General features: G+C 33.9%; 1 protein-coding gene and 1 non-coding gene across 3 annotated transcripts in view; one reads left to right on the top strand and one right to left on the bottom strand.

The window, feature by feature from the left end:
* SKIC3 (SKI3 subunit of superkiller complex) overlaps positions 1–22,090 on the top strand; it is a 91,301-nt gene that overhangs the window by 18,316 nt on the left and 50,895 nt on the right. For both annotated transcript variants that reach the window (XM_050794272.1, XM_050794273.1), the window contains exons 9-25: positions 191–289; positions 407–515; positions 6,838–6,978; positions 8,004–8,105; positions 8,951–9,090; positions 11,471–11,557; positions 11,644–11,747; positions 12,561–12,687; positions 13,317–13,496; positions 13,816–13,940; positions 14,826–15,079; positions 16,336–16,438; positions 19,847–20,023; positions 20,114–20,258; positions 20,420–20,498; positions 20,584–20,645; positions 20,760–20,816. In XM_050794272.1, the coding sequence (XP_050650229.1) occupies positions 191–289; positions 407–515; positions 6,838–6,978; positions 8,004–8,105; positions 8,951–9,090; positions 11,471–11,557; positions 11,644–11,747; positions 12,561–12,687; positions 13,317–13,496; positions 13,816–13,940; positions 14,826–15,079; positions 16,336–16,438; positions 19,847–20,023; positions 20,114–20,258; positions 20,420–20,498; positions 20,584–20,645; positions 20,760–20,816 (2,091 nt within the window). The remainder of the gene's footprint in view (positions 1–190; positions 290–406; positions 516–6,837; positions 6,979–8,003; positions 8,106–8,950; positions 9,091–11,470; positions 11,558–11,643; positions 11,748–12,560; positions 12,688–13,316; positions 13,497–13,815; positions 13,941–14,825; positions 15,080–16,335; positions 16,439–19,846; positions 20,024–20,113; positions 20,259–20,419; positions 20,499–20,583; positions 20,646–20,759; positions 20,817–22,090) is intronic.
* LOC126957726 (U6 spliceosomal RNA) lies at positions 15,671–15,777 on the bottom strand. Its single transcript, XR_007726902.1, has one exon. It is a non-coding gene; the product is annotated as a U6 spliceosomal RNA (small nuclear RNA).

The raw sequence follows: 22,090 nt of genomic DNA on the forward strand, positions 1-22,090 counted from the left end.
CTGGCCAATTGGAGTTAGAATGCATTCCAAAACTTGCATATACATTTTTTTCCTCATTGGAGTTGTCAGGGTCAGACTGTAGAATACATTTGCAGTTACTTGAAGGTGTAGTTTGTGTAGGAGAGTCTTATACATTTAATCGTTTGTCATTTAAGTATGATACAGATGATAGCTTTTGTATTTGTTTCAGCTTTTAACTGCTTTTGAGAATGCACTGGGATTATCAGATAAGATTCCTAGTGAAGATCACCAAGTGCTTTATAGGCATTTCATTCAGAGTTTATCCAAAGTAAGTTGATTTTTTAAATCTCTAATGTGACTTCTATGTATTTCTAATTAGGAAAGTGTTCATAAATACATTTTACTACTACTAGAATGTAGTGTATTTTGCTTTTATATTTTCAAGTTGCCTCATGAGACTGCTAGATTGAAGAAGGCCTGTGAAGGAATGATAAACATCTATCCTACTGTACAGTATCCCTTAGAAGTGCTTTGTTTGCATTTAATTGAATCAGGTAATTTCTTCTTTATTATAGTGTGTGTCCTAGAGGTGTGTGATTATGTGAGTGATGGTATTAATCAAAACATGTTTTAGTGTCTACCATGTTTAAGGTGTTGTTTCTGTGTTTCTGAACATAAAAGGAAGTATAATGTGTAGTCTTTGTGTACATGAAAAGTCTAATGAATATAGGAAAGTACAGTAATACAGAAGAATTATGAGTTGCCAGATATATTATTGATCAGTGAAATCTTTTTAATGGTGGGAATTGGAGGGTGTCTTGAATTTTTTTATAGATACTAGATAAACAGGAGTAGGGGAAATGTACTCCAGCTGGCATGAGCAGAGATGTGGAGCTGGGTGCATTTTTTAGGAATGGTAAAATAGGTTTGCTTAGTATAGTGGAAGAAATAACTAAGATATATTTTGGCTAAGTAGGTCAGGCTCTATTACACAGAGCTATAAATATCACAGAAAGGATTTTTGGAAAGTTTAGCTGCCTCAGTGTTGATGTTATATCACAGTGTCATAAGAACATTGTTATGAATACTGTAATATTATAAAGTAATTAAATTCCTGAATCTCCTTTTTTAATGAAATAGAGCAAATTCAAGTGGGAGAATTTGTCTCTGTGTATGCTTCATGCTCTTGTATCTTCATGTACTTTCTTTGCGGGGAAGAGAGAAGTGATGACAACTAGCTTGCTGGGAGTTGGCAGAACTGTAGCTGTGGATGTCTTGTGTCCAGGAGTGGTAGTCCACCAGTTTACAAGAGGTTGGCTATATTGGTTTTTCCCGCCAGCCTCTTTCCTTTTGGTCAGTATCTGTGCTGAATACATTTGTTTTTTTTAATAACCTGAATTTCATGTCTGTATTCTCTTGAGGTGAACAAGTTCACAGAAGTCAGTCACTGAAATAGAAATATTAGTACATACACCAGTGTGGTAGTGATTGTCAGTTATTGCGGAGCTTTACTAATCCATTTAATTTTTTTCACTTTGTTGTTAAATGAGTATATACATGAGAATGCTTTGTATATGAATGACCCTTACATGTGTCATAGTGAAAAAGGGTTGAAAACTACTGCTAGAGATAACTGTGAAGGAAAATTCCTTGGTAGAAAATGACCATTGCACCTATCTCAGTTCTCCTCACTTTAACTCTCCTTTTAAGTCCTCTTTTACTTTTTTGTTTTTTTTTCCTGGTGTCTGAATGAAAAAACACTGTTACCTTCAGCTCTGGTTTTGGTGGAAGCAGATGCCCTTTGCCTTACTTTAACTGAGTCAAAGATAGATTTAGGAGAGTGCTTTTTACTGCCGTAAGGAGAAAGAGAACATAAAAAGTATAGTGAGCAGAGTATAAAGTCTTAAACTAACATGGTGTGCAGGACAGGTTGTATAGAAGGTAGACTAGCTCCAGTAGACTAAGTAACACTAGGTTTGAATGAATGAGGAGTATGATAGTGATGATAGAAAGGAACAGATGAATGAAAAAATGAAAGTGATTTCGTAGAGGGAAAGAGGCAAATATCAATTTTAACTTTCACCTCTTCTGAAAAGTTGGCTCAATATGGCCTGATGATTTGTATGAAATGTAGGTTATTGAGAGGAGATGTTAAGGGGGCAGTCAATGGGAAATGCCCATCAGTGGTTTGCAGATTAGAGATTGATACTAAGGGTAGACATATGGTTTGGAAGTAATTTGCATGTAGGTGAAAATGACATGGAATGGTTGCCATCAGAGGAGGACTAAAGGGAAAAATACTGAGAACTATACTTTGGGCAATGCTGGCTGGCTTGGAGGGAAGGAGATGAAAAAGGGAAAGGGAGTAAGTGGAGAAAGAGAAGGGATGAGGTCAGAGAAGAAGGTGGACTTTGATGAGAAACAGCGCAGATGACAGGGAAAGAGCATTTCAGAAAGATTATTATGGTCTGTCTTGACAGATTAAGCCAACTGAGTTTATGATTGTGAGGTTTTTTATTAAGGCTATCTTTTTAAATGAAAGTGATTGAATTAGAGCTTAGATTACAGTGATGGGGAAAGAATAGGAAAAGGCAGGTATACAAAGGAAAGTAGACTTGACCAAGTGCATTAGGGAGTAGTAGGATGAGAAAGTGAAGCCCGCAGAGGGGACAGTAAGCTGTTAGAGGGGTGGGAGAAGAACTGCAATAGCTGCCTGGCAGGAGTGGTGTAAGAAGAAAGAGTTCCTAGGTTACTTAGTTAATACTGTGAGTGTTGCACTGAGACTGAGGAGGATGAGCTACACCAAGCACAAGGAGCGTACTTATGAAGTCTTGTTTTTTTTTTTTTTTTTTTCCTGATAGGAAGCTTAGTTCCAAAATTACCCAGATCCTTCCAATTTTAATGTAAGACTCAGTGTGTTCCAAAGATAAGTAGGCTGATTTTCTTTATTGTATGGCCCCTGGTACCAATTATTTTTCCCTATTCTGCTGCTACTGTTGTTAGTGAAAAATTAATGGCTGGTGTTCACTCTTTTCTCTTTATTTCTTATTCAGCTATTTATGGTTTGCACCATTACCTCAGTCTTGGCTTGCTCACATGCCAAATGACACAGTGAATACTTTGAAAATTCTTTTTGAGGACTAATGGAGTGCTTTCTTAATAAGCATAAATGTAACTATAATGTAGACTTGTCCTTATATTCTAAAAAGCCTACAAAATAATAGAAAAAATAGGATCAACAAATAGGCTACAGAGTTTTGCACATAAATTCAGTAGTTGACAAAGTTCTCTAATAAAGAGATAGTGAAGGGATTATACTGATTGATTAGAAAGTGTCTTGGTTTAAATGAAAAAAATCATTTTTGAGTAAGCTTATAGATTTGTGTCACGTAGAATGGAAAGAAAAGGAGGTCTGTATCACAGCAGAAAAGAGTATATGTGGATATTTACACATATGGTAAAACCAGGGAAGAATTCTTTCCTTTCTGAATTGTTGGTTGCCGGAATTTGTGGAATTGAGCAATTTAGGTTTAGGTATATTTCAAGGTAAAGTAGTATGCTTGAGGTGGAAGTTCAATAGTTAATGTAGGACAATGGGTTGCTATGCTTTTTCTTTTTACTGCTCCTCTAAACCCAACTTCAGTGTATTAAGAACTTCTGAGAATTGTAAGGTCTCTGAAGTCTGAGCCACCCTCCCACAAAGTACTTCAGTATGTACAGAATTTGCTACTTTACAGCAGTTAATTACTGGGTTCTCTTCCACTGAGAACAAATGTATTTCTTTCTCCTTTGTCCTGCTTTGCCTGTTGAGAATTGAATATTCATTTTCAAAATGACTCAGTTTGTAAAGCTTCATATAACAAGTAGTGAATGGCTTTCACAGTTGTCATCTGTTGAAATGTTTTTTTCATGCTAAATGACTTTTTTTATTTATCTTATTTTGCTTTGTTACTGAAATGGGGGAGGATTAGAAAGGTTGGTTCTTCAAATTCAAGCAGAAAAGAGCTGGTTTAAGATTTTGTGCTTTAAAACTATTAGAAAATCCAGGTGAAAATAAAGATATGAATGCCACCAAATTGTACATGTTTTTTTTTTTCCCCCTCTCAAGCTAGGTTTATTTAAAAGAAAAATTAGATAGTTTTTTTGGGATGTCAGAAATGATTTTTTAAAAAACTGTTTTTGTAGTAAACTTTAAGAAACAGAATTTCATAGTTATTACTTAGCATCCAACATGGACCTCTTCAGAATACCCTCTATCCTTGGAATTTTAACATTCATTAGCCCCAAATCTGGCTTGTTTTTTTGAGAAATAAAAATAATATTGTCGGACTGTTTTAAAGTTGTTAAATCTGGAACCTTAGAATCCTTTAAATGTTAAAAAGAGCAGATAAGTAAATAATTTTCTATTCATTTGCAATGAATAGAATTCAAAAGCAATGAATTCTATTTCCTCTGTTTTTGTCCTCCACCAAGGTATTTATTTAGCTAATATTCTCAACAAGAATAAGTATGAAGAAGAGAAGGATTGAGAGTTGAAGCTGAAGTATTCCTTGTCTCTTTATACAAAGATCATTAGTGTTGTTATTACTGTTGCTAGTTTTGAGAACACTTACAGAGAATTCCTCTCAGTGCCACTGGGTCATATGCAGAGAATTGTTACCCAGGGCCGAACATGAACATAGTCTCCCCAAATCTTATTTTGTTTTTATTGCTATGCTCCCAGGCTTTAGCAGAGGAAATATGTTGGGAAGATTTACCTTGTTTTAAAAGTCGTTTATGTTCATCTCAGCCTTTTGGAAACTATTTTCATGTACCAACCCACACTTTGATGACCTGTGTGTTGTTTAAACTACCCTAAATATGGATGTTCATTGGAGAGATGCATGATTTTTCTTTCCTATTTTCATCCCGGGTATATTTCCTGTAATACAGGCAGTTTATATAGTCAAGGTAGTCTGTCATAAACTGTGTTTCTATGGAGGAAGAGTGTTTAGACTCAGATGGGTACAGATAAAAGGTAAGAGTTTGGTAGCTATTTTTTTTTTTTTTTAGGATGGTGAAGATTTTTAATTTTTTATAGTAATTTTCAGCTGTTACCTGTTAACAGACTAAGCCTTTTTGAACATCAGTCATGATGGTATTTTTAAAGGATCATCACAAAATTTAATGAACACCTACCATGTATCAGATGCCATGCTGGTCTCTACTCTCCAGAGGTTACCATTTAGCCACAGAGGCAATGAAGGCAGAATATACATGTTATAAGACTAATAGTAAAGGTGGTATATGGTATTAGCAAATATTATAGACCTGTGTTCTTTAAGTATGATCTCTGGACCAGTAGCATCAGCATCACCTGGTAACTTCTTAGAAATGGAGACTCTTAGGTCTTAAACAGACCTACTGAACTATAAACTTCAGGGATAGGGCTCAGCAGACTGTGTTTTAACAACTCTTCCAAGTGATTGTGATAGTGCAGACAATGTCTAGTTTAGACAATACCACTGGATCAAAAGGGAAAAATCCGCTAGTTTTCTTGGGAGGATAAAGGGTGTATGGAACTAGGCATATTTATTTTTGGATTCATATTTATGGAAGCTATGGTGAGAACATATTGACAAGGAAGTTCATGCCTGGAAGCATAATAGTAGCAGGCTTGTGTCTTTTTCACTGGCTTACTGATCAAAGTAGTATTTCTTCCAGTTTGTTTTCGTATTTTGCCAAACAGTACTGAAGTTTTAACTCTTTAGTCATTATGAAATCTTTTGATTTTTAGTGCTAACTTGGATTTCTAAATCAGTGTATAACATATTACTACATATTACTAATGGATTATACATTGGTTTGCAAATGGTTTTCAAAAATTTGAAACATGTAAGCTAGATGGTATTATACAAATAATTTACCTTTGACATCTGTGACTGAAACAATGTTCTACATGTGGTTTGGGCTTATATGTTTTATATGGTTATTAAAGCATTGGATCTTTGTTTTCAGGAATTTTTTTCCCCCATATTTATTGCTTCAAGTTGTAGTCTGTCTTTTTAAGAATTCTCCTATATGATTAAATGATTTATTAAAGTTGTGAATGCTATTCACAATTTATTCTAAAAACAGAAATTCCAATTTTTGTTTGTTTTTAAGCTTTTCTGGGATTGAGATTGGAGAAAATGGAAATATTACAAAATATATAAAGTTTTCTAAACTATTTTACCAAAATAAATTTGAAAATAAAATAAATGTAGGCATTGGATGACTATTTCATAAGTGTCACAATTCACTTATGTAGAAAAAGATTGTCTTAGAAAAATGTGGAAATGTACTGGTGAATTTGTAGACTTAAGTGGAATGTGACTAAGTCTTTGTGCAGTGTCCTGATGAGTAACCCGCCTATCTTGTGATCCTTGGATGCTGGAAGAGTCCACTGGATCTGACTGCCATGTCTCTAGCAGTGCATGGTTGCCTAGGAAGAGAACTCGAGGAAGATACTCTGCTTTGACAAGGGTTCCTTCATTTAACAATCAAAATTGTTACAGCTGGCAAGCAGTAGGCTATGTGACTTAGTCTACTGGCAAGTAGCAGGTTTCTTGTCTGAAATCCTAAAGTGGTTTCTACTTCCAGTATTTAAGAAGATAAAAAAGCATCATTTTTTAATTTAAGCGTTAATATTTTCTGCATTTGCTGGTCTATTTAATTTTTGAATTTCTGGAATCAGCATGTGGTGAAGGATGCATAAGAATATAAAGGCAGATTTTGAGATTTAAGAATATGGGTTTGGGCATTTAGAAACTTGATATATATGTGTATATATATGTATATATATATATACACACACACACACACACACACACAAATAACCTTTTCTTTTAATTCCAGGAAATCTTACTGATGAGGGACAGCAGTATTGTTGTAGATTAGTGGAAATGGATTCAAAAAGTGGTCCAGGCCTCATTGGCTTAGGCATTAAAGCACTGCAAAACAAAAAGTATGATGATGCTGTTAGGAACCTAACAGAAGGTAAATGTACAGTGTATGGCATGTAACATGAAGTATAATTATTATTCAGTCAGTAAGCATTTATCTTTGAGCCTTTCTTTAAGGAATGTATATCTAAGGTGGAAGGGAAAAAATGTACCTACATACCTTGAACTCTGCTTAGATTTGAACTTTGACTCTGCTAATCACTAATTTCAAAACCTCAGAAGAGTTAATTAAACTTTCTGTGTGTCAGTGTTTTCATTTGTAAAATAGGGATATCTATATATAAAGAAAAGAAAAGGAAAAGAAAAAAAGTGAAAGAAAAGAAAGAGAAAAGCAAAGAGAAGAGAAAAGAAAAGAGAGAGGGAAGGAGGAAGGCAGGCAGGAAGGCAGGAAGGCATATATGTAGATATATATGCCTTAGGAACCTAGGCTTTAATTTATTCTTATTAGGTATGATGTTTCTGGAAGAACCTACATTCAAATTATAGATCTGAATGGTAAATACAAGCCAGGTAGGTAGTTTAAGAGAATGGAAGGAACATTTTAGGCAGAGATGAATCTGTGAAATAGCCTGAACTGAGAGGCTGTTGTTCAGAGAACTGCAGGTAGTTCACCAGGGTTTGAGAATGAAGTGTATGCACAGGAGGGGACAACAAGTGAAATAGTAGAAGGGCCTAGCTAAACCTTGGTAAGTAGGTTGCACATTATCCTGACAACAGTGGGGAATCAGTAAAAGATTTTTAGCAGGGGAATGTTATAATCTGATTTGTATTTTTAGAGATATTCTAGCTACAGTGTAAAGAATGCACTGGGGTGGATGGCAAGCACTTGCCGTGATTTGGGATAAAGATGGTTGAGGTCTGAACTGAAGTGGTGTTGGTAGAGATGGAGAAAAATGTGTGGAGGGGAATGAATTGAGGCAGAGAATCAGTGTGACTTTGTGACTGATAAGATACCAGAGATGAAGAGGGGAGGAGTCTGATTTAGAGAGTAGGCAATGGTGCCATTCATCTATGTAGTCACAGAAACCTTGGTTTTTGTGGTTGTTTTTATCCTTTTAGGGTTAAAGGAAAGTCCTGTCTGCACAAGTGGATGGTATCATCTGGCAGAAGCCCAAGTCAAAATGCATAGACCTAAAGAAGCTATTCTTTCATGCAGTCAAGGTATTTTTGATACATTTTGGGTTGACACATAAGGGTGACCAACCCTATTTGTTTTTATCTTAAAGGACAAAGATAGTGATTTTAAAAACCAAAATGCTATATTTTGTATTTTAAATTGCTAATTTTAATTTCACTGAGGTTAAATTAAAGTCTGCATATGTGTATACTAGTGTGTTTATTTTTAAACTGGCAATGAATATTTAGCAACATTTTCTTGCATTTGGAATATCGACATAGTCAGTTTAGGCTTTGGTGTGGAGGTCCTCTGTCTTTGTAACAAGAAAGTTTCTGGTGTGTCCAAGACATACGAGTTTTTAATTTCTCGGATATAGAGAGGGGAAACCTTAGGTATATTGGAAGCCTATTTGAATGTGACAGGGTGAGGAATGGGGACAGGAAATCATGAAAGTGGTTCACTGTTTCTGACCCACCTGGTAGCTTGCCCTCTGTCACTGAGAAATAGTTCACCTTGGTCCATTCTAATTCAGCTGCTTTCCCCTTCCAGTATCTTTATTCCTTATATTTGTTACAGGTGCTTTGGTTATGGGCTAACCTTTATTGCTTAGCAGATATAGATAGTCATTGTCATTTTTTAGGATGTTCAGTTTTATTATATGTTGTGTGAAGATAGAGGTTTTAAATTCAGGTATGCTCTGTTTTAAATTCAGGTCTTTCCATAAGGAATTCAGGGAAGAATTTATATTTAACTTTGAGTTATTCTTCATGTATATTGTTTTGGAAATTTATGCTCATTGTGTCTGCAATTTATTATATGTCATCCTTAAAAAAGAAAAAAAACTGAAGTGATATGGCTGTCTTCATTTGGATACCCTTAATTTTGTCAGCTCTGAAGATCATAGATAATCTTGGTGCGTCTGGTGACCGTCTTTATCAGAGGAATCTTTGTCTTCGTTTGAAAGCAGAGGCTTTGATTAAACTCTCAGATTATGACTCTTCAGAGGAAGCAATTCGTACTCTTGATCAGGTAGTCTTACCAAGTTTGTTTCTTCAACTGTAGTTAGTTTCCAGTCAACCAGGCAACAACCATTCTATGCCTACCACGAATATTTACTTATACAGATTTTGTGTTAGAGGTATGAATTCACCACATCTGCACTTTCATAAGTCATTCATACATTTGGGCACTTCTAGAGTGATTTGTTTGCCTTTTGATTAAGGACTTACAGTACTTATCATACAAGACTATTTCTTTAGTTCTAGACCTCATTCTCCTTTCTTCCTGTTGCCCTCTTAGGTTATTGCTACTTGATTATTATTAATTTGAGATTCTAAATTTTTTCCTCCAGGAAGTATTCTGCAGATTTGACCAGAATAATTAAGGACACTGTTAGCTTCATGGTAGAGAATGTTTGTTTCATTCAAAGAAAGATTGATATTTCATAATGAAAACAATTTCTTAGTGTTTTGAGTTCAAGCAATTTGAAATTCCATACTAAAAAAATCTAGAACTGGTAAATTAAAAATTATAACATTATGCCCTAAAGATTTTTTGTCAGGTAAAGACTATTACTGGTTTAAAATTAAAATTGAGTTTTTAAATCAGTTTTATATATTTCAAAGGGCTTTGTATTTCATAATATTTCTTTCAAATCAGAACCGTTGTCAGCATCCTTCAAGAATTAATATTTTCTTGTTTTCTTTTTGCTATCCCACCAATAGTGTATTTTGTGTGAATGCTTTATAAAGGTTTTTCAAATAATATTTTTACAAAAAGACATATGACTACTAGTTTGGAGAACTAGCAGAGTCTAGGTCTGAGATAGGAAGTGTACAAGATGAACCAAGAACACCTTGTCATGCTAGAAAGCAAGAAACTATAAAAGGGCTCAGACTACAAAAGGGCTCAGGAGCTAGCATAAAGAGATTCTTACTGGCTAAAGAGGGCATTACTAATGTGGTATATTGAAACACATCAAATATGTTAAATCCATGTGTTCATGATGATACAGAAAACAAAAAATCAGCAAATGTCCTCAAGAAAACAAATCTTTGGGAGGATGCTAAAAACCCAACTGTGAAGAATAAAGGCATTTATCCTGCCTTTTCTATCTGAATCATTCCTCAGGATAATGAAATAATGAAGGGAGGAGAAATGTGTCTGTTGAATTATTCTGTCTAATAAGAGAAGATGACAGAAAATCACCATTTTGCAATCCTCAGTGAATTAACAGATCTAGGTGTCAAGGGTTAGTGGCGACTAACATCACAAAAAGACAATCAGGCTGAGCACAGTGGCTCATTCCTCTAATCCCAACACTTTGGGAGGCCGAGGCAGGCGGATCACTTGAGGTCAGGAGTTTAAGACCAGCCTGGCCAGTATGGTGAAACCCCATCTCTACTAAAAATACAAAAATTAGTCAGGCTTGGTGGTGCACACCTGTAATCCCAGCTACTTGGGAGGCTGAGGCAGGAGAATCACTTGAAGCCAGAAAGCAGAAGTTGCAAGTCAAGATCACACCATTGCACTCCAGCCTGGGCATTGAAGCAAGACTCTGTCTCAAAAAAAAAAAAAAAAAAAAAAAAAAAAAAAAAAAACAAACAAAAAAAGACAATCAGACACAAACAAATGCAAATACACCTGAAGACCTAAGGTGTCATTGGGAATCTTCAAACCTCTAAACCCAACTACTCATATACAGAAAATACAGGGAACCAAGGAACATGTTAAACACCTTGAGAATATATTTAGCAAAATCCAGACTCTAAGAAACTGTGACAAATAGGCCATATTTTTCAACAGTTAAATTGTAAGGAAGAAAAAAAAGAGGAAGGGGGCCTTATTGATTAAAATAGACTTAAGGCATATCAGTCAGTTGAAATATATATATCTTCTTTGGATTTTGATTTTTAAAATTGTTCAAATATTTTATGAGACAAGTGAGAAATTTGATGATGTTAAGGATGTTTGTTGGTTTTCTTTAAGTATAATAATGGTAATGTGGTTATGTAACTTAGAAATGAACTTTTAGATATAGATACTGAAGTATTACAGATAAAAAGTTACAATATCTGGGATTTGTGTCAAAATAATCTGAGCAGAAGTGTGGTAAAATTGGTGGAGGTATAGATGAAAAGAATGATTGCTTGTGAGTTTGTGGTTTTGTGGCTGGATGATGGGTACATGTGGGTTTATTATACTAGTTTCTGTAATTTTTTATGTATATGAGATTTTCCCTAATAAAAAGGTTATAAAGAGTGAAGATGTGTTAGTAGTGATAGAAATCAGGACCTCTATTTCTTTATTCTATTAGGATCCTGCTTTTCTGTGTTCATTCTTTAATTAAAGCAAACATTGCTGTGGTTGTGTTGAAGATTTATAGCAGTTCTTCACAATTATTTTCTAGATTTCTGATGCAGATAATATCCCAGGACTTTTGGTTCTCAAAAGCTTGGCCTATCGGAACAAAGGTTCATTAGATGAAGCTACAAAGGTTGGCTTTTTTATTCAAACTGAGCATTTTTTGAGTTAAAAGTCATTTTTATTTGGGTATAGAATTGACAGGTATCTACTTTATAGATTATGGAAGACCTTCTCTCTTCTTACCCTGACCTAGCTGAAGTTCATGCCCTTGAGGCTTTGATTCATTTCACTAAAAAGGACTATCTACAAGCAGAAAAATGGTAAGGATATATAGATTGCTCATAGAACCATTTACATCTTAGTTTTTTTGTGTTTCTCAAAAATTCAAAATGAGTAGGCTTGATGAAGATTTGATTTTGTATGAATTTGATCTTTGTAGGCTTTTAAGTTTTAGTATTTTTAAGAAATGTATTTAGCATGTTGTACAGTAGCTATAAAAAATTACATGAGGAGTTTCAAATCTAATTAGCTGATCTTGGCTGGGCATGGTGGCTCACACCTGTAATCCCAGCACTTTGGGAGGCCAAGGCAGGTGATCTCTTAAGCCCAGGAGTTCAAGACCAGCCTGGGCAACATGACAAAACGCCATCTCTACTAAAAATACAAAAAGTAGCTGGGTGTGGTAGCACATGCCTGTAGTCCCAGCTATTCAGGAGGCTGAGGCACGAGAATTGCTTGAACCTGGGAGGTGGAGATTGCAGTGAGCCAGGACCATTCCACTGCACTCCAGCCTGGGTGACAGAGCGAGACTCGGACTCAAAAAAAAAAAAAAAAATCTAATTAGCTGATCATCGTGTTCACTAAGCAGATGTAATGTTCAGTATAGTCTGAACACTTAGCACATGGTAGTGCTAAAAGGCCACTGTGCTTTTTTAAGCTCCTCTTCTTCAAAAACAAATCACTTCTTTCCTGGTGATAATATAAATCCTAAAGTAATGATTCGTTTCTAATTTGGCACCTCTGAATCACTCAAACTTTGATTGTTCCAACTAGGAGTTGCCTATATTTTGTGTGTGTGTGTGTGTGTGTGTATTTATTTTACTCTTTCTTTTTATTACCCTTTGGTGACTTAGTTTTCAGACAGCTCTTGAGAAAGATACTGAAGTTGCAGAATATCATTACCAACTTGGTTTAACATACTGGTTCATGGGTGAAGAGACAAGAAAAGATAAAACAAAGGCTCTTACCCACTTTCTGAAGGTAAAGCAAATGCTGCAATTCAATTCCTAGTTGAAATGGCATTATAAAATCATAAATAATAATCATATAAGTTAGTTACAGTTGCTCCTTACTGAACTGTTTTTTGTGCTTTATCTTTCGTACGTAAGGTTTTGTGATGGTGTTATATGGGTTTTCAAGGAAAAAATTAAAACATAAAATGTAAAAGTTACTTTTTAAAAAGCATGTGTTCTAGAAAATGAGACATAATTATCTCTGGTAAACAACACTTTTTAGGTAATTTTCACTGTAGTTTTATGAGCATACAAGTTAGATGTTTAAATTCCTGTTTTTTTAGATATTTCACATCTATAAGTCGTGCATTCTTATCTTGACTTGTAAGAGCAGATTAATTCAGTAGCAGCTCTAATTTCACATTTCCTTTACCAAAAAAGAAAATATTTTTATACTTCCGTTTACTTTCTATAAGCAGTGAGGGACAGCTTTCCTGTCTGTTTTAAATCTTACATTAAAGGATTTTTGGCATATTTTTGTATGTTTAATGAAATTATTTCTTTTTTCTTTAATCTGTGTATTTATCTTCTGTATTTGTAAAGATATTCATTAAATGAACTTTTAATATCCTGGTATTATCAATATTTATTTCAAAGGCTGCAAGACTGGATACATATATGGGCAAAGTTTTCTGCTATTTAGGTCATTATTATAGAGATGTGGTGGGAGATAAAAACAGAGCTCGTGGATGTTATAGGAAAGCCTTTGAATTAGATGACACTGATGCTGAATCTGGAGCTGCAGCGGTTGACTTAAGTGTGGAGCTTGAAGATATGGTATGTCTAATAACCACTTTTGCTTTTTGTTTTTTTATCCTGAGTATATAAATGAAAATATTTTTATATATGTATATTTGAAAGTTATTAGTTTTTTTTCTATAGGTGCAATATAAATATTTTCACTTCTATAAGTAAAATTTTTTTCCATTGGTGGATATTAAATTACTAACGAGCTATCGTTGAAACTGTAGTTTGGCGTATACCAGTGTAAGTTTAAAAAATCAGAAGTGGGAAATGAAAATATATTTGTGTACTTTACATGAGCGTTCTTTTTATAATGTTCAAATATCTAATATTAGTATTTTCTTCTCATTAGGAAACTGCTTTAGCTATCCTAACAACAGTAACTCAAAAGGCAAGTGCTGGAACGGCAAAATGGGCCTGGCTTAGGCGAGGACTATACTATTTGAAAGCTGGTCAGCATTCTCAAGCAGTGGCTGAGTAAGGCACCTTATTGTATTTAAACTATGTTAGACAAGCATAACGTTCCTTAAATTAAGCATTATTTATACCCCAAATGAACTTTACAGATTGTCTCTTTATGATTGATCGGTGTTTATTGTCTATAGGGCAGTGGAATTGCAGAGATGGATTACATGATGTCCTGTTGTTGAGGAGATAGCCAGATTAGTGAATTGAAGTCTTAATAAATATGTATAGTAGTTCTCAATAGAAGTTTTAGTGATGAGAAGCTGAGGTACATATCTTTATTGTTCTGCTGACATACATTGTTTTTGGCAAGGGAGACATTTGGCTGCCTCAAGGGCATTGGGAGCAGCTCATATATGATCAATTTGAGTCATTTGGTTTGAACAGTACTTTGTAAATAAATGTATTTGGATCAAGATAAAGTTGTTTCTGGTTTATGTTAGTATCTAGAGTACAGGCATTTTCACGGAAATGGAATTTGATCAGATATTTAAAGCATGCCTATTGTTTCCGTATTTAAACTGTGGTATTTCTGTTTGGTAAAAGGATTGCTGGTGGGGGATTATGGACTGATGAGACAAACTGAGATGGACACCTGTCCTGGTAGGATAGAAAACTCGAGTTCTTCGAGATAATCAAGGAAAAGAAATTTTGTTCAGCACTTTTTCAAAAAAAGCATTTTATTCTTATTTGTTCCAAAATTAACATTTCTTAGTATTAAAAAAATTAATCATAAAAGGAACAGATTTACCTACTTTAAATAGCACTTTTACAAGTAGAAGGAGCCACAGATATGTATGCAATTCAATTACTTGAATTATTTATTTTATATTTTCCTTTCAGATTTGGAGATAGTTCTATAACTTTTAGTTCTCTTACGGTTTTTTAAAATTTTAGTTTACAGGCAGCATTAAGAGCAGACCCAAAGGACTTCAATTGTTGGGAATCATTAGGAGAGGCATACTTAAGCAGAGGAGGCTACACAACAGCTTTGAAGTCCTTCACGAAAGCCAGTGAGCTGAACCCAGAATCCACATACAGTGTGTTTAAGGTTGCAGCAATACAGCAGATCCTAGGCAAATATAAGGAGGCTGTAGCTCAATACCAGATGATCGTTAAAAAGACAGAAGATTATGTGCCTGCTTTAAAAGGTAATTAATTTTTAATAGCTCCTTTGACTTTTATGATCCTGAAGTATAAAATCTTTGAGTAGATTTCCTGCCTAAATGTATTGAATAACGTGAAAAAAGGACTTCTTTAGTCAACAGCAAGCATCCAGTATGAACCTCTTACAGTATAACTTTTATAAATTTGAATATAAAAAGATCAAATCTTGTTTCATAAGTTAATAAATAGTAATATGATAGAGATTTAACTTGTAGACAAACAGTATAACTATTAGATCTAAAAAACGATCTCTAAAACATGTTTCCCTATTCTTACATTTTGATAATTAATTCATTATGTCTCCAGAATATCTTAATACCTTTCATTACTTTGTAAGTTATATAAGCTTATTAAAATTTTTTTAAACTTTAGAGACATCTTGCTTTGTTTTATAGTTATCTATTTTTGGTAGTATAAAATAAAATACCACCATCCATATATAACCTACATTTTTAATGATTGTATTAAAAAACTGGGAGCTCATTATATGTGCTTACTCTCCTCCATTTCCTCCTTCTTTTTTTTAAAGAAACTGTTTTTTATTTTCTGTTTTTTTTTTTTTTTTTTTTTTTTTTTTTTTTAAGGAACACTTTACGAATTTTTGTGTCATCCTTGCTCAGTAGCCATGCTAATCTTCTTTTTATCATTCAAGTTTTGGTATATGTGCCGCTGAAGTGAGCACATAAATAGTGTAAATAGTATATTATAAGTGACAAATAACTTAGGGCTTGAAACTTTTTTTTTAATTTTGTAAAACTCTTTCCTCAAGAGAAGGAGAACTCACATTTATGAAATCTTTACTAGGCACTTTAGGAAATCACTATTTCATTTAATTCTTATAGTATAGCTTGCTATACAGATTTTAATATAAAAAGATCATATCTTGTTTCACAATAGTTAATAAGTAGTAATATGATGGAGAGTAACATACAGATAATATCCGCATTTTTGTAGCCAAAGTTTTACCAGGTAAGTAACTTGCCCAAAAACAAGGAAATTCTTGGGTTCCGTAGATAACTTTTTAATAACTTCTAGTGCATGTTTACGCCAACAGAACTCTTCCATTTGAATTTCTTATTGAATCAATGTAGGATCATGCTTTAAGATAATTTTATAACATACCATTAAGTTTTATTTTCTGGAAAGTGCTTTAAAATAACACCAATAAATTTATTTGAAGTTCATTTTAAGTGTTTGTTTTATGTGTTTTAATAACAGTGACAAACTTACCTGATTTTAGGTTTGGGTGAATGCCATCTTATGATGGCAAAAGAAGCTCTAGTTGATTATCTTGATGGAAAAGCTGTAGACTACATAGAAAAAGCACTGGAATATTTTACTTGGTTCGTATTATTCTTATTATTTATTGTTTATTTTTGTAATATTATAATGAAGCCAAATTTAGAAGATCATTTTATGTATTCTGCTAGATAAAGCAATTACTCAGAATGTCAAACATAAAGAATAACAGACAAGCCAATTCATTCTGTAACATACATGTTGTATTAATTTTGCACTTGGGGAAACAGATGTAATTTCTTCTGCTCTTAGTAGTGGCTGGCATCCTAGATGCATAGGAAAGAATAGGAAGGAAGGAGCAGTCTGCTTGTGGAACAGCAGCTCTGACACCATGTGTTAGTGTTCTCTTTCAGTAGGCCTGGAAATGAGTATCTTTAATTGGAACCAATTGGGAAATAGGGCTGTAGGTGCTCAATACACTTTACATTCAGTGGTAAGAGCCAATTGTAGGATTATTAGTAGGTGTTGAAGGTAAGGGGAAATGACAATCTGATTGCTTCTGAAGAGAAACTGTGAAGGAAAAAAGTGATGTGTCTAATAACAAGAAAGGAATCAGAAAATTTCGAGTAGATTTGGCATTTTATAGAAGTGTGAATTCATTCGTTAGGTCAGAAAAAGTGTTACATGTGGTAGATGACTTCCAAAAGTCCACAAGTTAGATGTACATTTGAATTTTTTGTAACTCTTAAAAATCTTCTACCTTCCCTACTTTCCTGCTTGGTTTATCCTCTGTTTTCTATTTATTGGTTGTTCCAGGATTGCTTTTCATATGAACCAAATATGAAATGAAAACTAACCCTTTTTTATCTCACTGAATTTTATTCCTTCTTTTCAAGTCTCACATAATATAGTTCTTTCTAAAGAGAAGGTTACTGTGTAAAGGGCATGCTTTATTTGAACTGGTATTTAACAGTAAATGTGAACCTTTGGGTGACAGTACCTTAGCTACACAAATACTGCCTTTCTGAGCCTAGGATATGTTATTCTGGATAACATGTAACATAACCCATTAGAAGGTGGCATATAAAACAGTTATTATCTCCAAATGTATATTTACTTCTAGAATTACAAGGCATTAATACTATCACAATTATTGTGTAAGAGTGATATAAGTTACTTCAATTTATAGATATTTTATTTTTATTGAACTTAAAATAAGAATTTAGGCTGTTAAAATTGCCTCTGTTTTACTTTTCCCCTCTTTTTTCATTTTTTACTGTCAATCTTAGAAATTTTGCTAAGATATTTAGGCAAAGGAACTCCAAATCATATTGCCCTTCCTTCTGATTCTCAGTAGGCTTTCAGTCATGACCACAATAATTAATATTATTTCTTAGGAAGACATTGGAAAATGATTTTTGGCTGGACTCCATGAGTAGAAAAGGCTATGAAAAATGTTCCATCTGCTTATCCATCTGCCAGTAACATAGCAGCTTGTGATAGCTGATTATTGAGACTTGGCTTAAATGAAATTGCCATGTTTTATTTATAAGATCTTGAGAAGTGAAAAATGAAGAGAAATGTATAGCTGAAGTTTTTCTCGTTCTAAAAGGAATTGCCCTCTGTCACCATAATTAATATTTCTCTTTGCTTTTTGAGCTTGTTCATTCAGTCTGCTCTTGTATCAATAAATGTAGTTCTTCAGATTTTCATGTTTAGATTTTTGGTTTTTTTTTTTTTTTTTGGTCTCAGGGTATTAATGTTCAACATCATCAATCATCAGGAAAATGCAAATCAAAACCACAGTAAGGTATTATCTCACCCCAGTTAGGATGTCTGTTATTCAAAAGACAAAAAATAAAGGCTGGCAAGGATGTGGAGAAGAGGGAACTCATATGGTTTATGGGAATGCAAACTAGTATAGCCACTGTGGAGAACTGTATGGAGTTTTCTCAAAAAACTGCAAGTAGAACGACCATATGATCCAGCAATCCCACTACTGGGAACTTATCCAAAGGAAGGAAAATCATTATATCAAAGAGACATCTGTACCCTCATGTTAATTGCAGCACTATTCACAATAGTCGAGATATGGAATCAACCTAGATAGTCAACAACAGATGAATGGATAAAGAAAATGTGGTATTTATATACAATGGAATACTATTCAGCCATAAAAAAGAATGAAATTCTATCATTTAAGGCAACTTGGATAGAACTGGAGGACATCATGTTAAATGAAATAAGCCAGGAACAGAAAGTTAAGCACCATATGTGCTTACTCATATGTGGAAGCTAAAAAAAGAAATTGATCTCATAGAAGTAAAAAGTAGAACAGAAGATATTAGAAGCTGGGAAGTGTAGGGGAAAGGGATATATGGGTAGTATTTGTTAAAGGACACACAATTATGGCTAGATACAAGGAGTAAGTTCTAGTGTTCTGTAGCACTGTAGGATGACTGTAGTTAACAATAATATATAGTTTCAAATAGCTAGAAGGATAGTGAACATTCCTAACACAAAGAAATGATAAATGTTTGAGATTATTAATATGCTAATTACCCTGATATGATCACGATACATTATATGTATCAAAAAATCTCTGTACCCCATGAATATATATAGTTATGCCAATTAAAAAATAAAATTTATAAAAATCTTTCAGATCTTACCAAATATATTTGGTATATTTTATTTGAGGTGTCTTCATTGATTTTTTTGCTGCCATAACAATACCACAGACTGGTTAATTTACAAAGAATAGAAGTTTATTTGACTTGGTTCTGGAGGCTGCTAAGTCCAGGAGCGTGGTGCTGGCATCTTGGTGAGGGTCATCCTACGGCAGAAGGGCAGAATGCAAGAGAAAAAAAATGGAACTGAACCTACCCTTTTATCAGGAGCTCACTCCTGTGACAACTAACCCATTCTTACAATAACAGTATTAATCCATTTGGGGGGCAGAGCCCTCATGACATAATCACCTCTTATAGGTCCTACTTCTCAACATTGTTGCCCTGGAGATTGAGTTCTCAACTCATGAACTTTGTGGGGACGTAGTCAAAACTACACAGCATGAGAGAAGATCTAAAAGCAAAAACCTGAGTTTACAATGGTCAGTTGTAAGAGAGTTACGAACTTTACTGCCTTAGTCATTGCTTAAACACAAAAAGCATAGTTTTAACATTTTAATATTAAAAGAAAATTGGTCCTGGAAAACTTATTTATTTATTTGTGTGATTGCTGCTACTTCTAATAAAAATGGTGAAGAGTAACAAAAAAAAAAGTGTCCACAAAATTTCTGGCACTTAAAGTAATCCCTTCCTCCCTCCCTTTCTCCTTTTCTTCTTCCCTTCCTATTAGGGAGGTGGTATGATATAATTCAGTTAAGAGGAGATTAGTAAAGCATTTGCAGTGCTTAGTGTACAGTTTTTCTGTTTTAAGTAATAATCAGGGAGATAAACTTCATACTTTTTATAAATAATTTATAAGAATCACACTGTTTCTTTTTTTAGTGCTCTACAGCATCGAGCTGATGTGTCCTGCCTCTGGAAGCTAGCTGGGGATGCTTGTACCTGTCTGTATGCTGTCTCACCATCTAAAGTGAATGTTCATGTTTTAGGAGTCCTTCTAGGTCAGAAAGAAGGAAAACAAGTATTAAAGAAAAATGAGCTCCTCCACCTTGGAGGAAGGTAATTTGCAAAGATTGCCAGTTAATAACATTTGAATTGAATTAAGGCATTATAACAAAAACCATAACATTCACTTTTGTATTCCCATAGGTGTTATGGTCGTGCATTAAAACTGATGTCTACGTCTCATACATGGTGTGATCTTGGAATTAATTATTATCGCCAAGCAAAACATCTAGCAGAAACAGGCAGCAACATGAATGATCTTAAGGAGTTGCTGGAGAAAGCTTTACATGTATGGTTTATATAAATTTTTTGTAAACTTTTTAAAAAGCTAAATGCTTTTCTCAAAGATGTTTTGAAGTAAATAGTGTTTTCACATAAAACCACATATATCTTGATATACATGCTGCTATTCCAAGAAATAAAAATTAATCTAATTTAACTTCTTTTCAGTGTCTGAAAAAAGCAGTGAGACTCGACAGTAATAATCACTTATACTGGAATGCTCTTGGTGTGGTTGCATGTTACAGTGGTGAGAATTGAGTAACACTTCAATATTTTTAGAAGATTGTGTATTTGAAACAAAGTTCAGTTTCATCAAGTTCTGTATTTTTCAGGTATTGGAAATTATGCCCTTGCTCAGCACTGTTTCATCAAATCAATCCAGTCAGAACAAATTGTGAGTATTCTATGCGTCTATAAAAAATAACTTCAAAATTTAGTATTACTAATTTTCTGAGACTTTCAAGTAGACAAGAGGCATATTTTAAGAAAAAAAATGTATGTTTTTTAGAATGCTGTTGCATGGACCAACTTGGGAGTGTTATACCTCACAAATGAAAATATTGAGGTAAATATGTTGCCTGTCTGTCATATTTAAAATAAAAAATGTTTTCTATATTATTATCTCCCCAATAGCTCAGCTTCTTGTGGAGAAATGTTTTTGCATATCGTTATCTAGCCAGTATGCTCTCCAGTATGCTAGTTAATTGATGATACTCAATTTATGTTGAATAATTAATGTGTAAGATTTATTTTCCTTTTTATGACCTTCAAGAAACTTGTGGTTTTATGATTATGTTGGTTTTTCATTTAGAGATTAAGACAGTTCTATTCTGAATCAATCTGGCATTTTTTTATCTGTACACATGTAAGAGAAGTCCTGTGTAGATAGTGTTGGAGGTGGAGTGGATAAGCGCAAGGGAGACAGTAATCTCTAGAAGCTTAAATTTAACCTTTGCTTGGGTACTTCACATTTTGGCTTTAGTAGATGTTAATCTCTTTAAATAGCAAGTGTAATTTGTCATACTTGAGCAATTATTCATTAGGCAATTACAACTAAAGTGATTGGGAGCATGTTTATAGGTCATGTTTGGAAAGTTTCCACAAATCTATAGGTAATACCACGTCTGAACTGTTTTGTGTTTCAGCCAGTATATTGAGTCTCATTCCAAAAAGCTTTCACAATATTCTCAAGGATACATTAAGTCACTGCAAAAAAGACTGGATTTAGAAAATTGTAAATAGATTAAATAAAATATTAATTTGGATTTTAAAATACATTTAAAAAAATTAAATAAAAATTTTTAAAAATTTTAAATAAAACAATGTCTTAGTAAGCTATGGATGTGGTTTTATTGTAGCATGGGATAGTTGTTACCCGTGAGCTTACTTTTTAAAAACAGGAAAAATAAGACTGTTTCCTGCCATACATAGATTATTGAGAAAATAATATAAAGCAGTATGTAATAAAAAGTTATTTTTTGTGGCAGAAAAAAAAAAGCATCAAAGTTAATGTGTCCAAGTTAGATATTTTTGAAGTTTCCTCATTGCTTAATGCAGAATTATGTTGTTGATCACTCCTTCTCTAGTGGCAGTATAATACATGTCTGGGACTTCATTGGTTAGGACTTCATTAGTTGTGAGTTCTTATCCTCCCAGTTAAGCTAAAAGAAAGGGGAATAGATAGCCTTATTTAATCATTGCCTTCAAACCTATGGCTAGCTAATGGGCACATGATTGGTTGGTTAAAAGTTCTGCAGACTACCAGGTAGAACCCCCTTTTGCTGGGGTTCAGAACTCCTAACCTGGGGAGAAATCTGTTGCACCTAGGAGTTCTAGAAC

This window comes from Macaca thibetana, chromosome 6 (genome assembly GCF_024542745.1).
Source record: "Macaca thibetana thibetana isolate TM-01 chromosome 6, ASM2454274v1, whole genome shotgun sequence".
Taxonomy (NCBI): domain Eukaryota; kingdom Metazoa; phylum Chordata; class Mammalia; order Primates; family Cercopithecidae; genus Macaca; species Macaca thibetana.